Genomic DNA, 21,487 nt, shown 5'->3' on the forward strand with positions numbered 1-21,487 from the left:
ACGGGGTGGTGCATTTTCCTCTGTGAAATTCAGCCCTTCAGGTTAATAAAATGGAGTGCTGTGAGCTGCATTCCCTCCTGTGGAAAAACAAATGTGATTTGCTCTCATCCTGGCCTTGTGTGTGAGGCTGGCTGATGAATGAGGTGCTATAGTGTGCTTTTCTGCTGACCCAGAGGTAATTAAAGATGCTGGAGATTTACGATGAAGATGCAAGCTCTCAATCAAAGGACTAACCTGAGACAAAGCAAAATAGCTTTAAAGAATGGCTGTTTGTTCTGCATATGTGCTGCAGTCTTTGTTTCTTTCTTTCTTTGGACGCATGTATGCGAGACTGTAAAACATTTTTTTCTGGATGATCATGTGACACTACAGACTGGACTAATGATGCTGAAAACGCAAGGAACTAAAATGCAAAAAATGCACATTATCTGAATCCATTGCCATCTGATTTTTTTACAATAAGATTTAATAACTAAATGTGAAAATAGATCCATCTCTTTTCTTCTGACAAGAGATCATCATATTTAAGGACAAAAAATTCGAAAATCCAAATAATACACTGAAATTTTTTTTGAAAAATTTTCAGCTAGAAATTGCTTGTAAATAATTAAAAAGAAATGCCAAGCCACAAACAAGTTGACATTTTTTTTTTGTAAGTATGAAAATGATATTCTTGTAAAACATACTCCAATAATGTTTTATTTACAACTTTTCGAAAAATCATTTTCCTGCAGTGTACCCTTAAACATTTTCTTCAAAATAGTTTTAAACTCCCCTTAGCGCTCAGTCTGTCCTCCTGCTGTTTATGTCCCACTGAACCAACATGTTCTCTTGCTGTCACATTAAGTCAAAACGTCACGCTTTGTTCCATTTTCGAGTCACTCACTGAAATTCACATCCTCTCCTAATCTACCCTCTCAGCCCCCTCCTCTCATTCACCCTTTCAGTTTCATCCCACCCTCCCTGTCTCACTTTCTCTACACCTTCATCCCCCTCCCCCTCTCTCCTCCTCCCCTAGCTGTAAGTGATGCTGCATAGTGTGCTCTTCCTCCGCCTGATGAAAACAAGCCTACAAATCCTGCACTTCCACCCCAGAGTTATCAGCAACACATTAGCATGGCTTCACTGGATCTGTCCAGATCTTTAACACGTTCCGGTGGCGAGCTGAGAAAGATCACACACAGTCCTAACCCTCAAAGATTACACATGCAACCGTTTCATGCAATCCGTCGGACTACTGACCGTGCATCTCTGGAGGGGTGGAGGAGGAAATGCAGGGTGATGTTTGGGCAAAAAAAAAAAACGTGTGAGAAGGGAGGGTGACTTACATAAGGCTTTGCAGTATACTCGGAATACCAGGCGCTCTAAAACATGGTAAGAGAAACAATGGACTGGAATGAGGGAGGAGAGAGGGAGGGAGAGAAAGAGAAGGACAGGGTACAGAAGACTGATAGGGGTTTTATGTACAAAGTACCGGAGAGAGAAGCCTTTGGAATGGACTGCAGGCTTGGAGAAGAGGAATGGGAATGGCATTTGAAAGATAAAAATGTTTAAGAGCACACAAATGTGCTGGAAACTGAGGATGTAACGGGAATACTGGAATATCAGTGCAGAGAAAAACAGAGAAACGAGAAAATAACAAAGGGGTGTAAAATCTACAAACACCACCGGGTCTTTCCTATTATACAGTACATTTTTCCCCTTCTTATGTACATAAAAAGTGTGGGTTTAATGTTGAACATTCAAAACTGATCATTTATTTAGAAATATTGTAGTTGTGTAGTCATTTTACATTCTAATCTAAATGCTTCAAGAAAAAGTTGTCTTGGTAATTGTTTTAATTGGTGAACAATCTATAGATTTCTTCCTCCGTCCTCAAAGTCATTTGATAATTACTTTTTGATTAGAAGAGCACTTAACTGTACTGAAACACAACTAAAATATGTATATATATATATATATATATATATATATATATATATATATATATATATATATATATATATATATATATATATATATATATATACACTCACCTAAAGGATTATTAGGAAGACCTGTTCAATTTCTCATTAATGCAATTATCTAATCAACCAATCACATGACAGTTGCTTCAATGCATTTAGGGGTGTAGTCCTGGTCAAGACAATCTCCTGAACTCTAAACTGAAAGTCAGAATGGGAAAGAAAGGTGATTTAAGCAATTTTGAGCGTGGCATGGTTGTTGGTGCCAGACGGGCCGGTCTGAGTTTTTCACAATCTGCTCAGTTACTGGGATTTTCATGCACAACCATTTCTAGGGTTTACAAAGAATGGTGTGAAAAAGGAAAAACATCCAGTATGCGTCAGTCCTGTGGGTGAAAATGCATTGTTGGTGCTAGAGGTCAGAGGAGAATGGGCAGACTGATTCAAGCTGATAGAAGAGAAACTTTGACTGAAATTACCTCTCGTTACAACCGAGGTATGCAGCAAAGCATTTGTGAAGCCACAACACGCACAACCTTGAGGCGGATGGGCTACAACAGCAGAAGACCCCACCGGGTACCACTCATCTCCACTACAAATAGGAAAAAGAGGCTACAATTTGCACAAGCTCTCAAAAATTGGACAGTTGAAGACTGGGAAAATGTTACCTGGTATGATGAGCCTCAATTTCTGTTGAGACATTCAGATGGTAGAGTCAGAATTTGGCGTAAACAGAATGAGAACATGGATCCATCATGCCTTGTTACCACTGTGCAGGCTGCTGGTGTTGGTGTAATGGTGTGGGGGATGTTTTCTTGGCACACTTTAGGCCCCTTTAGTGCCAATTGGGCATCTTTTAAATGCCACGGCCTACCTGAGCATTGTTTCTGACCATGTCCATCCATTTATGACCACCATGTACTCATCCTCTGATGGCTACTTCCAGCAGAATAATGCACCATGTCACAAAGCTTGAATCATTTCAAATTGGTTTCTTGAACATGACAATGAGTTCACTGTACTAAAAATCTCCATCAACTGCAAGATGCTATCCTATCAATATGGGCCAACATTTCTAAAGAATGCTTTCAGCACCTTGTCGAATCAATGCTACGTAGAATTAAGGCAGTTCTGAAGGTGAAAGAGGGTCAAACACTGTATTAGTATGGTGCTCCTAATAATCCTTATATCCTTAATAGGTGAGTGTGTATATAAAACTGTACTTGTTGATAATATTAATAAAATAAACAGGGCACTTTCATGACTGTTTCTTAACAAATTTATATAAACTTTTAAAAAGTGCACATTGTAATGCCAAATTATAAGTCTTACATTAAAGTGAATATTAAAGTACTTCATTATCATTTTATCTGCAGTGTTATTAAATTACTACATTTAAAGTTACTATTTTACATTTAATCATTATATGTGTAATTTGCAATTATCTTCAAAGAGAGAGATCACCCAAAAATTTTAATTATGTCATCATTTACTCACGCTCAATTTGTTCCAAACCTGTATTAGTTTCGTTCGGCTGTTGAACACACATGCACATGCACACACACACACACACATAAATATTATGGGGGGAAAATACTATGGAATGTGTCTTTTTAGGTGTAAAATTGCATAAAAAAATTATTCTATAATATTAAAAGATATACTGTATTTACTCATTTCTAAAACTTAACCATTTAAAAGGTACTGCGTAACAGAAATAACAACATACCTGTCTTTCTTTATAACATCCTACCCATTTCTCCTATATTCTACGTTCTCAATGCATGTATGCAAATCTGTGTGTTTACAACACACTGTACTGTTGCCATCTATTTAGTCAAGTGTGACAATACACATTAAAACAAGCTCTATCCCAGCATCTCTCTCTCTCTCTCTTTTTCCTGTGAGACTGTGCAAGCAGCTGAAGCTGAGTCATTCTAACTCATGCCTGCCAGGCTGCTTCAACCTTGGCCTGCATCTTTCAGCTCCTGTTCTTCATCCACTGTGTTCCCCAGCCACCTCTCGTCCTTTCCTTAAAAAGATATAATCATTGCCTTTTCTAATCTCCCCAAACAACATCTACTCCCCTCACATCCAATAACCTTTACTGTCATCTCCACATAATCGGTAGATGTTGAAAAGAAGTGTTTTTGGGGTCAGAGTATATATTAAGATCTGAAACCTACTAGATCACAAACATAGAACAAGTCTACGTCACTCATCACAATCCTTTTTGACTACACAAGGCAATACAATTTTTTTTAATTTCTATAACAAAAGAGGTAATCTAGGCTGAATAAATCTGTCAGAGTGCTCATTTCTACTGTCCGTTCTTCCATAAGAACTGGATTCTGTGTTTGTTCAGACGGTCGATTAGGGTGGTTCTTCCAAACGCTGACCCTGGAGTGTACACGCCAGCCCTGTGAGGACCAATAAAAGGGCAATGGGTGAGACAGAGAAAGGATGTCACATATTCCACACAAATAACACTGAGTATTGACTGCATCACACCATCACGTAAATCGATGTTCCTTCAAATATGACACACAGAGGTTGATTTTTATTAAAACATCAATACATGAGGTGGTTCACAAAAATTATCGTTCAAAAACAGTTATTTTATGATCACCAAGGCTGCATTTATTGGGTCAAAAACAGTAAAATTGTGATACATTATTGTAATGTAAAATTACTTTTTTCGATTTGAATATATGTTAGAATGTAAATCTGAATTTTCAGTACCATTACTCCAGTCTTCAGTGTCACATGCAATCATTCTAATATGCTGATTTGGTGGACAAGAACCATTTCTTATTCTTTTCAGTGTCTTTTCAAATAAGGGCTGTGTATGAGAGATGTTAGACATTTTGTGTTTTAGAAATTTCAGTGCATTATTTTTTTTACCTGCTTTCTTGTTGGTCCGTTCTTGGAGAACAAACCAAATGAGCAAAATTCTGGAAACTAATAAAGAAGAAACATATTTTAGTTGACATTTGTGAGTTTATATAAGCAGTTGTTTATGTGATGTGGTATGAATGAGAGTTTTAAGCATTATATTTTCTTGTAGCAGCTCAATAGAAATCCAATGATTTTTTAAAATGCTGCTGGACCTGAGTAAGCAATCCCCAGCCGATACTAAATTTCACTATGAACCAGAAGACCACACCTGCAAAGAGGGTCTTCAGCATGGAAAAGAGACCACCAATACCTACATATGCCAGGTACTTAACCTGAGGACAAGAGCATAGATGAAACCAGTTCAGCACTGAACAACAACAAAAACAAAGTGAGTAAGACATTGAACTGCACACATTTGTGACTGTTAAATTATTAACGCACACTTTGGGGTCCACAGCAAAACATCAATCAAAAATGACCACATACTGACAACACCCTGTTGACCTTCAAGACATCACCCTGTACACTGTGGTCATCACTATGGAGATGAAAGAGAAGGACGATGAATCACAAAGACTGTGAATCATCCCCTGCTCTTTCCACGGAGGCTTTCGGAGCACTATCACAGTAATCATGCTCGCACAAGACAGATCGAAAAGAAATGTAATTAAAACTAGTAAGAGGCATAATGGTGTTTGGAAAGCGAGGGAAGAAGCTGTCAAAGACTATCTTTTTTAAGAGGAAGCAGAAGGGAAGTCAAGAACCCATTAGATGTAACAGTTTAAGAAAACTGAATACTGGGTTTCTGCAGCACTGGGTAAAAATTGTTCGGCTAACAAAAACTGAAAACTGGCATGGTCTTCAAAACTGCAGAAATGTTGACTTGTTTAAGTCATATTACTATAAATGACAAATTAGGGAAGAATATATAATATGAATAAATAAGTATAATGAGATTTATATATATAAAAGTTGAAATTTTCACTATAAACCAAAAGTACACTGTAACCTTGTGTATAACAAAATATAATATCAGACTAAATGTCCACCACAGACGGATCTGAACCCATGAAGGGAACAGCATACTGCTCGATCTCCTTTCTGAAGAACAGAGCTCCCCTGGGGTACACCAAAATAGCAAGCAAATTAACACGAGTCCAGATTTCCATCCTGAGAACTATTCCCCTTCACTCCTTTGGGAGTCAGCTGCTAAATAAAGCTTACGAATCATGAAAGTATTCATAGAATGAAATGCTGAGAATTCTTTTATAAATACTTAAAATCACCACTTTTTAATTCTAGCGCCGACAACTGACAAGGTTTATGTGCAAACTTCTTCCTTATTCTTCTGAGACTGGCACTGTCAGCAAAGCCATGGCTGACTGCCACATTGCATCATGACCACATCCTCCCTGATGAAGAAGACAAGACAGCTGAACAAAAGACATCAACAGCTTCATTGACGACATGCAATGGGCCTGATGCAAACAATCTGCTATAACTCTCTTCATATCCGATTAAAACAGCAAGAAATAAGATAACAATTTGATTAGGAAATACTACATAATATGGACCAACTTTCTTCATAATATTCACATCATTCTGTCTGCTCCCCGGTACACTAGAATTTATATAAAATCTTAATGTAAATGTATAAAATGTTTCAGAATAACTATTTTTTAAATCCCAAACAAAAACATTTAAAACCTGAACTATGTCACTTTTGCAATCAAGTTTCTCGTTACCATGAAATCCCACAAATTCCTAGTTGGTCCATCAGGATGTGAGAGTTCTTCGCATTATTCATGAGCAGCTTGCAACTTGTGGATTCTCAAAGCTTAATTTAAGCACTGCTTGAAACCTAGATCAAATCAAAAGAGCTCATATTCAATAAGTCAATTAAATTCCTATGGACCCTTAATATAGATCTGCAAACATTATGAGCTGTTGCTCACCTCAGGTCCGGTGTTGATGGTTAAAAAGCTCTCCACAGCAGTGAGCGTTCCTGTGAAAGCCAGGCAGAGGAGTTGTCAGACATCTGCTGCTCTGCAGGCATGTTTGCCCACAGCAGCGCTTCAAAAGAGAACGACAGACACTCACATCCTGTAAATACTGAGCATCATTTGTCAATGATACTTCCCACTAATCGGGATGAGATTAAAGAAACTGACAGCACAAGGGCTGTGTGAAGCAAAGGTCAAAGGGCACACAGGGCAAATATCACAGTAACATATGCGTGCTTTACCATAAGAACAATCATGCAAAGTGCACCTCTAAACCTGTTATGATTTTTTTCTCTAAAACACTGGAGTTTTAGTACTGTCCAGTACTGTAGATCATAAGTAGTCACTGTAATTCATATATATATTATATAACTAATAATAAATGTTTATGCCGTATTTTTTTAAACAATCAATTATTTTAAATTATTTTAATAATAATAGAACATCTTTACACACATGCAACCCGCCTTTAAAGTGATATGAAGGATGCCTATATCTGCTGGTATTGAAACAAACCCAAAGCTTTCAATTATATTCTCCTGAGCTTTACTGTGGTAGTTCTGTCAACAAAAATAAATAAATAAACAAATAAATAAATTTAAGAATCAAAAAGATTTGTGTCACTAATTAAATGTTGGGTCAGGCTTTTTAATAAGTAATTTTTTTATTTAGCAAGGATGCATTTAATTGACATAAAAAATACATTTAAAAAAATTTCAAAATATTTATTTTTCAAATAAATTATTAACGAATAATTAATAACGAATAAACGGTCATTAACGAATCTTTTTATTAAGATTTCCAAAAAAAAATTAAGTAACACACAACTGATATTAATGAGAAATGTTTCTTGAGCACTAAATCAGCATGTTAGAATGCTTTCTGAAGGATCATGTGACGCTTAAAACTGGAGTAATGACTGCTGAAAATTCAGCTTTGCCACCATAGAAATAAATTACAATTTAAAAACATATTAAAATAGAATTTTAAATTATACAAATATTTCACAGTATTACTGTTTTTACTGTATTTCTGACCAAAAAACTGTGTTGAAAGAATATCTGTAAAACTGTTGAGAGAAGACACCTCTGGACCATGGCATTCAGTCAACAGTTCTCTCAGAATGACACAACTCCATTTATCATTTTTTGTCATAGAGCCACCGTTGGCCTATGGCTGCACTGGGACAGGTGTGAATGCACAGATGTGTAAACTGACCCCTTCCTGTGCTTTTTAACAACACTCTTTGTGGACTTACTGGTCCCACGCAGTTGAGCACAATGAAGCCTTGTTTGCACATGATGGTTAATGACTCTGGCTCAGGCTACATCTGTTACAATAACTGTTACAATAACCTCCACACACTTCAGCTCTGCGTTACCTGCAGACAAATGATGGAATGTCAGAGACAGATGGATCTCTCTTCTCTAACAGCTCAAAATGCTGCAAATTATAAAATTTTATGTAATGCATAGATAGTATAGATAGATAGATAGATAGATAGATAGAGAGAGAGAGAGAGAGAGAGAGAGAGAGAGAGAAATAGAATCGGTTTAAAATCCTCGACCTCGAGTGTCAGTACAGCCTATTCCAGATGATGATGGGATTGTCCAAACATTATGCCTTTAATCAACAATATTCTCAAACCCTGTAATCCCATTTGATAATCTCAATGGACAAAATCTGCTGAAGCTCAACTAATACAATGAGCTCACTGCCTCATGTCTAGCCATGACATATATATATATATATATATATATATATATATATATATATATATATATATATATATATATATATATATATATATATATATATATATAATTAACACTACAGAATAACATACCATATGGTATTTTAGGGTACTATGATACATTTTATTACTATGTTACTACACAATCACACGTAGGCTATGTCTAATATAATTGCATTGTTATAATTTAGCAATACACATATGATGTACAATATATATAACTTTTTTCTTTGTGTTTTTTTTTTTTTTCGTTTTTGTTTTTGTAGTGCTGCTTATAGACTACTTACTATTCGGTTACTAATATTTTTTTCTGTTCTGTTTCTGGTAATAACTATATTATTTGTGGCACGTGCGCTTCAATGTTAAGAAGGCTGAAGACTGAAAACTACAAAAACGTACAGAGAGCGTCAGCTGCCTGAATGAGTGCTTTTTCCAGTCGGTCGTGGCTTTGTCCGGATACAGCTCTTTGTAATGTCCCTCCGGGACCCTCGGTACACATCGGTGAATCCGTCGCTCCGAACTCTATCGGTTATGACGCAGTACGGTCTTTCGTACCGTCGCTGTGTCTGTGATCTGCGCGCGAGGCAAACACAGACGAGGTCACTGCGGCCGCTGCTTCTTCTCTGCCGTCACTGTACAGCATCAGTGCAAAATACAGACGTCCCGTGGATCAGATTGAGTTTCTGATAAATCTACCTAAACCATAAATCCCACTGTTTGTGGGTGCAAATTCCAGAAAGTGTCACACAATGAAGTAGAGAGCCATCTCCTGCTCGAAAGGTGATATTACCACAACAGTTACACAGAGGAGGGTGCCAGTTTATTTTGTGACTATTAACATGTGCCAGCAAATATATGCACTACTTGTGAAAATTCTTCTATTTATCAATTTACAACAATTGTCTATTTATGAGTACATTTTTATTACAAATTATTATATTTCAGACCTTCGGCACCAACTGTACAGTTTTGTCTTCAATGATTCACATATTGTATAATTAAATTAAGCAATATGAATTATTTCAATACATAGCCTACTTTGCATTAGTCACATTTCAAAATCACGATAATGCCTCTTAGTCAGGCCTGTGTCACTATAATAGTTTTTGCTGTGCTGTGAATCTTAAAGTTTCAATTGGAGCAAAGTTGCTATTGGATCCTGAAATGAAATGAGCTATTGAGTCAGTCTGTGGGTGTGTGTTTCTAAAGAGAAATTCTCCTACTTCACTATTGGCTATATTATGTGTGCCGAATCCATTTACTGCTGTGTCATATACTCTACCATTCAGAGGACCAATCCAATATTATTATTGACAGAGCTATACAGCATAATATATATATATATATATATAAAAACTCATTTACAACCATAATTCAGAGATCATTAACATTCAACATTACTTGGAGAAAAAAAAAACATAAACACATATAATGAAACAGCGTTTTGGTTCTGAGCATATCAAAATATTTAAAATTAAAATATTCAAACTCCTGAATGATGGATTTGTTTCTTATAAACGCAGCTTTTCATTTCACAAGATGTTAATTGATAGAATGGATTCTTGTGAATTACTCAAAAAAAAATTTTTATCAGCTGTTCAGACTCTTATTTTGCCGGCTCCCATTCGCTGCAGAGGATCCATCTGTAAGCCAGTGAAGCAATGCTACATCCCTCCAGATCTGTGCTGATGAAGAAACAAACTCATCTACATCTCGGATGGCCTTTACGGGGAGTAAATTATTAGCTAATGTTAATTTTTGAGAGTACTATTACTTTAACAATGTACCCATTTATGCTTAATTTGTTCATACTATAATAATTTCAGTAATTATTGCCCCATTGAAAAGTGACAAGTCAAAATAAAAACATAAAGACAAAAATAATCATGGAATGTAGTGTCCTGGAGTACTAAAACTGACAAAAAAAAAAAAAAAAAATGACTGGCTCCAAATGCAGTTATTTCAATGTTACAGTTAAGCCCCTTTCACACTGCACGTCGGACCCGCAATATTTCCGGAACATTGCCGGGTCGCCTTCTGTGTGAAAGCAACCACGTCCCGGAATTGATTACCGAATTGAACCCGGGTCAGGGACCTAGTAACATTGGGGGGGTTCGACCCGGGACAAGCACTGTGTGAACAAAAGCCAGATCTAATTCCGTGTCGAAGTGATGCCGCGCGTTATCGTGCGACTCTTTTACCGGCTGTTTTGAAGGAAGATCAACATTCGCGACGAAAACATATGTGCAAACTGTAATGAAGCAGAGATCAGTTAGTTACTCACTTTCCGCGCTGACGCCGAGACCATTTGCTTGCTTCAGTGAAAGTATAACGTGCCTAGCGTTGTCGACTCGTACATTACACGTCGCGCTGATGTCACGTGTCGTTACGGGATCTTCAAGGGTTGTGTGTGAAAGCACGCACATATCCCGGGTCATCACTGGCAGTGTGAAAGTGCCAAATCTAGCGACCAGGGGCCAATTGCAGGAACACTTTACCCCTGTATTTGCCGGAATGGCAGTGTGAAAGGGGCTTTACTGATTCGAAGAATGGCAGTGGTTTATTAAGACTATCTGTAACAAGTGTTATATTAGGATTATCTGTAATGTTCAGTTTTTTTGTACCATTATTAAATATTTTATACAAATTCATTTATGCATTAGGAAGCCCCGTGTGATTTGTATAGTCTCACTAAAGCAGTATTTCTTAAGGCCAGTCTGGTAATGTGCATTAGTGCATATCTCAAGAAGAATACTGTTGTTTATCATCGGAAAAATGTTACTATTAAGAAAGAGTTCCATTTAAAATAGCTTAAAATTGCTGTTATAATCCATCAGAAGACAGCCACTGTGCGAGAGCGTCCACTCCCCGTCGTACAGGTCCAAAGTAAAAGTCCACGTTTTGTGAGAAGTCGACACACACATTTGAGTACGCCTCTCCAACGAGACAATAAAGAGCCGTCCCACCCATGCTAATCACCACGGTAACCAGACACAAGATGAGAAGGATGAGGCAAGAGTTTCTGGCCGACTCATCTGTATGCATGAGAAAGATGAGCTTTGATCAGTCTCACATTAATGCAGAACAGAAATCTGAAAACTCAAAGGCCCTGTGTGAGTATTTGTTTACAATCATACCTTGATCGAAAGCATCTTCAGGCTCTCTAAAGCGGACTCTGCGCTTGGTTGAGTCTTTTAGTGGCAAGGCATTCTCCGTTTCCTTGACGTAGACTCTCTTCTTTAAAATGGAGACTAAGCCATATTTCTACAGAAATATTAGAATTAAAGCATGAAATGAATGAAAGAAACTGTACAAAATCTAGTGCAAATTATTTTTAAGAAACATGCAGATAGCAAATTATGTAATAACAAACAATAACCACTAGGGGTCAGCATGTGCAATAACCACAATGAACTGAACTGAACTGCATTTTTGTGATCAGACTCTAAGGGATCCTTGGGAAAAAAGAAGCACACTTTTAAAAAGAGCACTTCTTATGGAAATTATACTTAAGAATATACTTAAGTGCGCACTAAATATTATATTTTTAGACACATAACTAAATGTTATTTACAATTAAATGAAAATGTACTACTTTAAAATGTACAGTACATCATTATATGTAATTTCATAACTATTTCTAAAATTAAAACAAGTGTACTTAAATAAAGCATGACAAAAAAATATTAAAACGTGATCTTAAAATAACAAATACATTTTACAAAGTTCTCCTTTTAAAGTGTTTAATTTCATATATCTTTTTCATCTTTTTTTAAATATACTTCTAATACTTGAAGCACACTACAAGTGCAAATTCAATTCATTTTCATTTCAAGGGATAGTTCACCTAAAATGAATATTAATGTTGTTATGATTTGCTCATTTGAAATCTACTTTTACGATCTACTTTCTTCTATAGAACACAAAATATAATATTTTGTCAAATGTATCAGTTTTTTTTTTTTATTATTAATTTTTTTTCTCACAGAGATGTTTTGGACCCTGTTGACCTTCATTGTATTGACAAGGAAAGTTGAAACTGTTTTTGAAATATTTTCTTTTGTGTTCAAAGAAGAAATACAGGTCATACAGGTTTGGAATGTTTTTCTTTAAATTCATTCATTATGTTTATTTTTTATTTTTTTCTAATATGCCTCATAGCATGTCATTATGTACAAATGAGTCTAGTTTTTTTGTGTCAAATCAAATCAAATCAAATCAGAGGATAAAACAAAATTGCTTTAAATCTGTATAAAATAACTGTGTATAGCAAACAAACAAATAATGTTATCATCATTCAGTCAACGTGTTTGTTGACTGAAAAAGTCAGTAACTTTGACACAGTTCTGGAGAAGGTTTATGCAGTCTGACTGTTATTTAAGACAACCACACCCAATGGCTTTGAGAAACCATACACTCCCTGAACGCTTCTTTATAAAATTCCTGCAGCTGGCTGCCATAACGCTATGGATGACATCACACTATTTTGCTTTCACGAAACCCTGTGGCTAAGCAGACATGAGATCAGCTAGAGGCAAAAAAAAGGGAAATCTGACCACGCCCCAAGCCACGCCCCCAGCACTCATTATTAAAAATATAAATTTTAGCACATTAAAAGATATATCTTTTATTTTAAAAATACATATTGTCCTGTAAAAAAAAAAAAAAAAAAAAAGTCTGCATTTAATAATCATGGCAACAATATAATAATATAGTAATAAAGAACTAGAATATAATATAGTAAAGTATATAGAATTGTTATTATTATTAAAGTACCTGCCAAAAGTTTGGAAACATTACAATTATTAATGATTTTGAAATAACTATCTTCTGCTCATCAAGGCTGAATATTTGATCATAAAAAAACAAACAAAAAACTAATATTGTGAAATATTATTACAAATACAAAAAGTATATTAATATATAATAATGTTATTCCTGTGATGCAAAGCAGAATTTTCTTCACTACTCCATCACTTCATCACTAATCTTTTAGAAATCATTACAATTTATTTGACTCTCAAGAAACATTTCTGATTATTATCAATGTTGAAAACAATTTTGCTGCCTCATATTTTCTGTGTAAATGGTAATACACCTAATTTGTCAGGATTTCTTAATAAATATAACATTTATTTGCATTTATCAAATATATTAATTACATTTGTTCATGCATTTATTAAATAGAAATATTAAATGTCTTCACTCACTTTTTGTCGCTTTAATACATGATGAATAAAATTATTAATTTCTCTCTCTTTTTTAAATCTTATACAAATGTTTGAGTGGTATCATTGTTTCCACAAAAATATTAAGGAGCAAAACTGCTTTTAACATTGATAATAATCAGACATATTTATAAACATTTCTAATGATGAACGTTGTGTTCCCAAATGCGAGTAAAACAAAGTTGTTCAAACCAATCACAGCTAGCACTAACAGTGAATCCAAACTAAACAGTACTGTAACAGCAGACATGTAGCACTTCAGACTACAGCCTATTGTATAATTACATCACAACCGTTGGGAATCTTATGACAACACTAAGCAAAGTCACAGGACCCAGATTAATACATTGCATATTTAGGCCCTGAGGAATATAAATCGGGGATGGTTTGGAAAGACTGCAGCAGACGGATGGTGTCTCAGCATGCTTATTTTTTTCTAAGGGCAGATGGTAATATGTAAGAGATTAACATCACGCCTACAGCGTTTTAACTCTTCTACCTGAAAATCATCCACAGGAACCTGGCCGTCAACGACTGTGTCATCCTGCAGCTCCTCAGTCCAGCACTCATCTTCCTCAAGATCTTCCTCCTCCTCCTCCTCCTCCTCCTCGTCATTCGACTCACAGTCCTCTTCTGGCTCCTGTTCAGCTCCCAGCCATGAGCAGTCGTCTGCCCGGTTTTCTCTCTCGGTTGAGTTCACTGAAGCTTGTTCTGATTTTGATCTGTGCTCTGACACAAGTGTTGGGCTGTTGTGTAGTCTTCTGTCATCCATGTTCTGCAACAACAGACTGCTTTAATCAACTGCTTTAATTGATTCACAGAAACATAAACTGCACTGGTGGATAATATTTTTTTTTTTAATGTTTTACCTTTTCCAAAACGAGGTTAGGTCTGGAAGAGAATAAGATTGTCAAATTCATTTCAGTATAACAACTCTGTTAGATTTATTATTTGCTACATTTATAATATTTATGTAATGTTTATAAAATATGTGCATATAAAAATTTAATTTATAATGATGCAACCTTTGAGGATAAGAGATTACTTTCAAAAGCATTAAAATATACCTGACCTCAAACTTTTAAACATAAAAATTATCTATAAATTGTGTGTGTGTGTGTGTGTGTGTGTGTGTGTGTGTGTGTGATTTGTAAAATATTTATTTATTTTTAAATATAATTTGTAAATACTAATAAACACAGTATGCACACTCCTTTAGAGAGAACTTCTTACAAAGTAAAATGTACATCTTTCTTAATAAATAAAATGGGGAACAGGTCAAAGCATTCTTAAACATTGCAATTAAGACTGAAGACAAAATAAATAAAAATTAATAAAAATTAATGGGATTTTTTAATGTTTTTCCCTATAAATCAGTTTAACTTGATTTGGCTTGATGAGGCCTGGTACTGGCATGGATTAATATTTTAGGATGGGGAAAATGCTGTAATTATTATAAATCTCTGCTTGCTTGGAGAGTCCTCGTCTACACACAGTCTCACCTCTGGTGTGTTCTGCAGATATGACTCAACAGTTCCATTTGTTCTCTCTCTCTGTCACTTCCATTAGAGTTACTTTCGGTTTGGACGATGATTTTCCTCTGGGACTCTGAAACCAAACATATGGATTTGAGTCTTTGAAACTGATATTTCATGAAAAAAAATCTTTGTACCAGAAAAGCTACAGCTATGTGACATTCTTCAGGTTTCGTTTTCCACAGTCAGGCCTTGTTGACAGTTAACTCAGATAAGAAGGGAGCGTCTGACCTCTGTACTTCAGTGATATTGGTGAAGTAACAGACTCACATGTGGTCTGGGCAATGGAGTACAGTTGGGAAATGAGCGATTTCCTGCGATCAAACCATACCACTGCTGTTTACTTATGAAGGATGAAACTAGCAATTCAACTTCCAGGGGTCTTACAAGATAAAACAATGCTTTAGGAAATTCCTTCACATGCAAACAAAGTGACCTCCCCTGGTTCTTCAGGAAATATCTTTTCATAGTATCATACGTAATCATCTGACATCCTTACCCCATTCCTTTTGTATGGAGGCCAGATTAGACAGCAGTCTTTCATGATACAGCTTCTCTAGCTGGAGAAACTCCACTGACCACTGATCTGAAATGTGCAATGCTTAAAGAAACCATATATAAATAAAAATTGATAATAATGATTACAATAAATAATAAATGTTTCCAAAATATTACTGTATTTATGATCAAATAATGCAGCCTTGGTGAATATAAGAAACTTCTTTCAAAACATCAAAAAATCGTACCAACACCAAACTTGAATTTTATAAGACCATATGGTGACAATCATAAAATAATAAAATTCGCTGTTTCAAATTAATAAAAAATCTAACAACATCCTTCCTTTTGTGCAACACCCTAAAAGTCAGCATGGAAAAATCATTACGCTTGTTCCGGTCACTATGAAAACAGCTTCAACAGGGACCACTTAGTGACAGAAAGGGAAATCAAAGAGGAAACAGACAGAAATCATATGATTACAGAGACGGATTAACTATGTAAAAAGGATACAGTCCTTTTCAAGGAAGTAGCCCTCCGCTATCTGGAATGGAAGGAAAACTATGAGCATGTAAAATATAATAATTCCTTACCACATTTATCTTCCAAAGACAGGTCAAAAGGTGTTCAGCTGGTCAATCAAAGTATATTTCCTTTTAGACCTGAACCTAGAGTCTTGATTTCATTAGTTGTAGTGAGGAACATCTTTAAAAGGACCGTAAATAGAATGAAACGATACTGCATGAACATGTGAATGAGTCTGACAGTGAGTGTGAACGAGTAACCGCTCTTTGTGCAAAAAGTAACCGCTCTATCTTTGTGCATCTAATGCACTCTCTTACATTGGGCTTCTATATTTAGTGTAATGCAGGAAAATAAATCGTTTTCTCTTGTACTCTTGATTTTATCTAACAACAATAATCTCATTGAGGAGCAATTTGCTCCCCCTATCATAAATCTACAGGGAGATTAAAAAAAACAACTCCAGTGAGCACATTTCAGTAGTTTGTCTTGTTGACAGAGCTGATTATAAATGTGCATGGTGTATTCGATGAGTGTTGAAGATTATTTACATGCAGGATGCCCGGAAACGCTGACAAATATAGAAAAACAAAAATAGATTGTTTTTGTACTACTTAAATCATATTTTGTCTTAATTTATTCAGGCAGTTTAAAACAGAAAGATACTAAAGCTTGATACTAACAAAAAAAAAGTTATTGCGACTTTCTCCACAATTCTTTTTTTTTCTCACAATTTAATATGGAAGATATTAGTTTAGATCTCGCAATTCTGAGTCCATAACTCACAGACTTTTTTTCTCTGTGTTCTGAGTTTACATCTTGCAATTCTGTTTGTTACTGCCATTAAATAATTTAAATGAATACATAAAAAAGGTAAATTGCCTGTTTTTAACTCAAATTCTTATTTCGCCTTTTTACAGATGAGAGATTATCTAACAACTCTGACTCTTTTTTATTATGAAAATTGCAAGGAAACATCTCTTTATGTTGTACTGACATTATATATAACATTTCTAACATTTTATCTTGCCATTCTGATGTTATATCTCAAAATATTGTAAGAAAAAAGTCCTTAATATAAAATTTGGATGGCATGAGTTACCTATAAAAAGTCGAAGTTACCATCTTTATTATTTTATTCCATGACTGAAACAGGCTTCTACATAAAGAGCTTAAAAGAATAAGATTACTGTTTTTATTTCCTTAAAATAACCTAAACAAGATAGCTAATGTAGGGAAATTTGTGTAATTTATTAGTCAAACATTTGTCTGGTTAACAGTATAGGCATCATCCTCCTATTTTATTAACGAACCATGTGTATCTGTTGACAGATGAAGAGACAAAATGCATATAATGCACACTTCTATTAAAAGACAATAAGGTCTTTTCATGACAGTGTTTGTTTTGGTTGTGGGCTTTATGTGAGAGTAACCTTTTCAAACTGTCAGTGCACGCACCTGGTGTAAGGAATGAGGGAGGAGCATGTGATCATTGTGTTCGACGAGGGACTGCAGTGAAGCCAGAAGAGCAGGACTAGGCCCAGGTGGTACAGTCCCAGAGAGACTGCCTGTACAGAGATCACACCAGGGGTGAATTCAGGAAATCTGCTGTTACTGCATACTTATAGCTCAAGTAAATCATCAATCCAGTACTTTTTCCAAGTCCACATTTCTGTTTAAAGATTCTATTAAACTATTTAATATCTCATGTGATTAGCCAGTACGTTAAAATGTAACCTTAAATAAATAGTGAGCTAAAAAAAATGACAATTCTGTCACTGTTTGCTCATCCTTATATCAAGGCAAACCTGAAAACTGATATTTTTTTTAAGGGAACACAAAATTATCATTTGCAAGAAATCTCAATCAGCTCTTTTCCATACACCAATGGTTTATAGTGCTTCCTCTCAAGCTCCATTAAAAACATCATAAAGGGGATCAATATAACTTGTGTGTTATTAAAAATATTTAAAACAATTTTTAAAAGGAGTCTCTTATGCTCACCAAGGCTGCATTTATGAACAAAAATACAGTAAAAACAGTAATATTATGAAACATAATAACAATTCAAAATAAATGTTGTCTATTTTAAAATATCTTAAAATTTAATTTATTAATTTGATGGCAACACTACATTTTCAGCAGCCATTACTTCAGTCTTCAGAGTCACAGAAGTTATTCTAATATGCTGATTTGGTGCTCATTATTATGAAACTTTGAAAATTTTGTGCTGCTTATTTTGTTTTTTTGTGGGAGCCATGATACATATTGTTTCAGGATTCGTTTATGAATAAAAAGTGCAAAAAACTGCAACTTAAGTATTCATTTTATTAATCAAGAAAACAATATGGTTATTCACAGCACCAGAATACAGCAATATAAAATACTTACCATGATCTACAGAGCAGCTATGGCTCTTGATGCTTGTAGGAGACCTCTCTTCCAGGTTCGTGTTCTCTGAATTGTGTTTAACAGCTTCCTCAACCTCTGCCTCCTGCATTTTGTTCTGATTCTCATCAGAGGCCATTAGGAAAGACAAAATGATGTCCTCTGCAGTCTGAGTTTCCTTCAATCTTACAGACTTCCTCATCTCGGACTTCTCCATAACTGAAAGGCAATCACACAAAAAAAAGATAGACATTCATGAAAATGAATCTATATCTTCATAAGAATTCAAGAGGAAACATTTTAAAGACAAAGTTTTTCAAATTCTTTACCCTGCTGTTCCATATGCTGTTCATATCTGCCATCAGTGACAATGCAAAACATTTACCATAAAATGAATCTTTCAGTTCAAAAGAATTGAGAGAGAAAACGGAAGTAGGACAGGTTCGGTGTTGTTGAACATATTTTCAAGCAGATCTTGGGTCTTTCTTGAGGACAAGCTTGTGAAGCCGTCAAACAGGGTGTCCTAACAGTGAACCAATGCTCACTTCAGTTACTCCTGAAGCCGATAGCAAGTGCAAACTGACAAGTGTTATCAAAAAAAGAAAAAAAAAAGAACCAGCAATGCATAATTCATGGGATAGGGGCTCTTGTCTTTCTCTCTGTCCAGGCATTTCGAAGGTTGAGCAGTGAAACCAGAGACAGAGAGATGGAAAAAGGGTGGAGTGTGGATGAGTGTCCTCAGTGTAAATAAAGTGTCACTGCCAGTGTGGTAACAGAACAAGGTGTATGATGAGCTGGAAAAGGCTGAAAGAAAAGTAGAGTTGTTTCTTGACATAACATGACCACAACTGGCCTGATCGGTGTCAAGATGAACCCTTATTAAAGTTGAGTGTGAACATCTAACAACAGGCTGAGCAAATAATAAGACATGCTGAGAGTGACACTGCATCTAATGCAGCCAGAGGGCAACAGTTTGCACAAACTGTGCTGAAATATATAGTTTAAGTATTGAACAAATTGCTTACTATACTATGCATCCAGACTTTACAGATTGATTTAAAGTTTTTGAAATTAGTCTCTGATGCCCTCTGATTTTGTTTGAAAAAACAGTAATAACAGAAACTATTCTTATGAGTTAAAATAGCTGTTTTAAATTTTAAAACTTACAAATGTAATTGGCAAAGCTGAATTCTCAGCAGTGTATTATCAGTGTTGAAAATATTATTTTCATGGACTTTGTTTCATTTTGTTTTATTTTTTGATGAATATCAAGTTATCAACAGCATTCTCTTGAAATAAAAATATTTTGTAACAATATACTTATAACAATATAAGTCTTTACTGTCACTTTTGAATGTAGTAGACAGCAATACTGTAACTTAAATTACTTAACTTTTAATTTTTTGTTGTTATGGAAAAAGTTCACAATTGTTTATATCGAGGTACCATGTAAAAATGGCATCATTTAATACAACTGTAAATATGAAAGATGTTGTATCAAAAGGTTTTTGTTGTAATTGCTGGTTTTAGTTTTGAGTGTGAAATCACAGTCACAACTTTTAGAGTGCACTATACCATGAATTAACATAATTTGACAGGCAAAGTGATTAATGTGTCCAATAACCTGCCAAGTTAGACGTCAGGACATGCCTATATTAAACAGCAGTCAGGTGTTCGCATGCCTGAGGAAAATATTAAATAAATAATATACTAAATCACAAACTTTTTTGAAGTAAAGAAAAAAGAATAGAAAATAATGTGTTATTATTATTATATGTCACTTTTAAACTTGTTATTTATTTAATTTCCAATTATTCTAAACGGTTTGCTAAATTATTAAACGTAAATACAAAAGATTTATAAACCTAGCATCATAACATGGACTGGTGAATTTGGAACATTACATTACATTATTTTCCCGAAGGATCTAGTTTAGCATGTAGTGCACACAAACAGTCCATATATGATTAAAAGATAGTGAAAAGGGCGCGTGCTTTACCCCTTTCACAGCGTCCTACCCTTTAACACTGTTTTATTTCCATCAGAACCATTCAAAACCAAAAACAGACACATGACTCACTGAAATATCCCTGTCGTACTTACGGTTAATTTCTGTAATGATGTTACAATAGTCTGCATCTGTAAACGCGTTCACGCGCAGCGTCCATATCTGTTCCCAGAGCTGCTCAACCAGAGAGAACAGACCCCTCTCTGTCAAACACAGACCGATCTGCAATCAGTTTCGATGCCCTGTCTGTCTCTGCGTCTGTGCAGTTGTTTACGATCCAAACAGGGGCGTTTCTTTTCAATGTTTCGGTCTCTCTTGGCGTTTAGTGCCACCCATCGGTTCATATGGGGCACTGAAATGTGTTTTGGAGAGAGAAAATCTGACATAAAGGCACCTGTTCATTATAAAACACATTGTGAACTCATCAGACTGTCTCCTTCAGTCATTATGAATCACTCATAATCAGCAACAACCAGGAACTCTTTTTGTGTTCTGTTTCAGCAATCCATAAGCTTCACATGCAACACTATTCAAAATATTTTCAGAACTCTTTCTCCAAAATATAAATAAACCATTGGCTGACATTACAGCTTTGAAATGGACGTTAGAATATGTAGGAATCTGAGCAGAAAGTAAATGCATCCCTTGAAACATGGAGTCATTACGGTGGGCTGCTGCAGTCTGGAGTTT

General features: G+C 35.4%; 1 protein-coding gene and 1 long non-coding RNA gene across 2 annotated transcripts; both read right to left on the minus strand.

The window, feature by feature from the left end:
* Window positions 1-4,509: 4,509 nt before the first annotated feature.
* LOC127938692 (uncharacterized) lies at window positions 4,510-7,243 on the minus strand. Its single transcript, XR_008148778.1, has 2 exons — window positions 6,818-7,243; window positions 4,510-6,723 (listed from the first exon to the last, which is right to left on the minus strand). It is a non-coding gene; the product is annotated as an uncharacterized LOC127938692 (long non-coding RNA).
* Window positions 7,244-9,416: 2,173 nt separating this feature from the next.
* On the minus strand, window positions 9,417-21,060 carry LOC127938691 (consortin). The gene is made up of 10 exons (XM_052535500.1): window positions 20,893-21,060; window positions 18,793-19,008; window positions 17,860-17,969; window positions 16,393-16,423; window positions 15,881-15,967; window positions 15,349-15,454; window positions 14,716-14,737; window positions 14,346-14,621; window positions 11,756-11,882; window positions 9,417-11,653 (listed from the first exon to the last, which is right to left on the minus strand). The coding sequence occupies exons 2-10, from the start codon at window positions 19,004-19,006 to the stop codon at window positions 11,442-11,444; spliced, it is 1,185 nt and encodes a 394-aa protein (XP_052391460.1). The 5' UTR covers window positions 19,007-19,008; window positions 20,893-21,060; the 3' UTR covers window positions 9,417-11,441.
* Between the last annotated feature and the right edge of the window lie 427 nt (window positions 21,061-21,487).

This window comes from Carassius gibelio, chromosome A20, assembly GCF_023724105.1.
Source record: "Carassius gibelio isolate Cgi1373 ecotype wild population from Czech Republic chromosome A20, carGib1.2-hapl.c, whole genome shotgun sequence".
In the NCBI taxonomy this organism is placed as follows: Eukaryota; Metazoa; Chordata; class Actinopteri; order Cypriniformes; family Cyprinidae; genus Carassius; species Carassius gibelio.

What these genes read in the sequence shown, in the direction of transcription:
- LOC127938691 (XM_052535500.1), bottom strand. Translation starts at nt 19,006, where the DNA reads ATGGAGAAGTCCGAGATGAGGAAGTCTGTAAGATTGAAGGAAACTCAG. An exon ending in TAGCTGCTCTGTAGATCATG is followed by an intron (nt 17,970 to 18,792) that starts GTAAGTATTTTA and finishes ATCTCTGTACAG; the next exon opens with GCAGTCTCTCTGGGACTGTA. An exon ending in CTCCATACAAAAGGAATGGG is followed by an intron (nt 15,455 to 15,880) that starts GTAAGGATGTCA and finishes GTTTGGTTTCAG; the next exon opens with AGTCCCAGAGGAAAATCATC.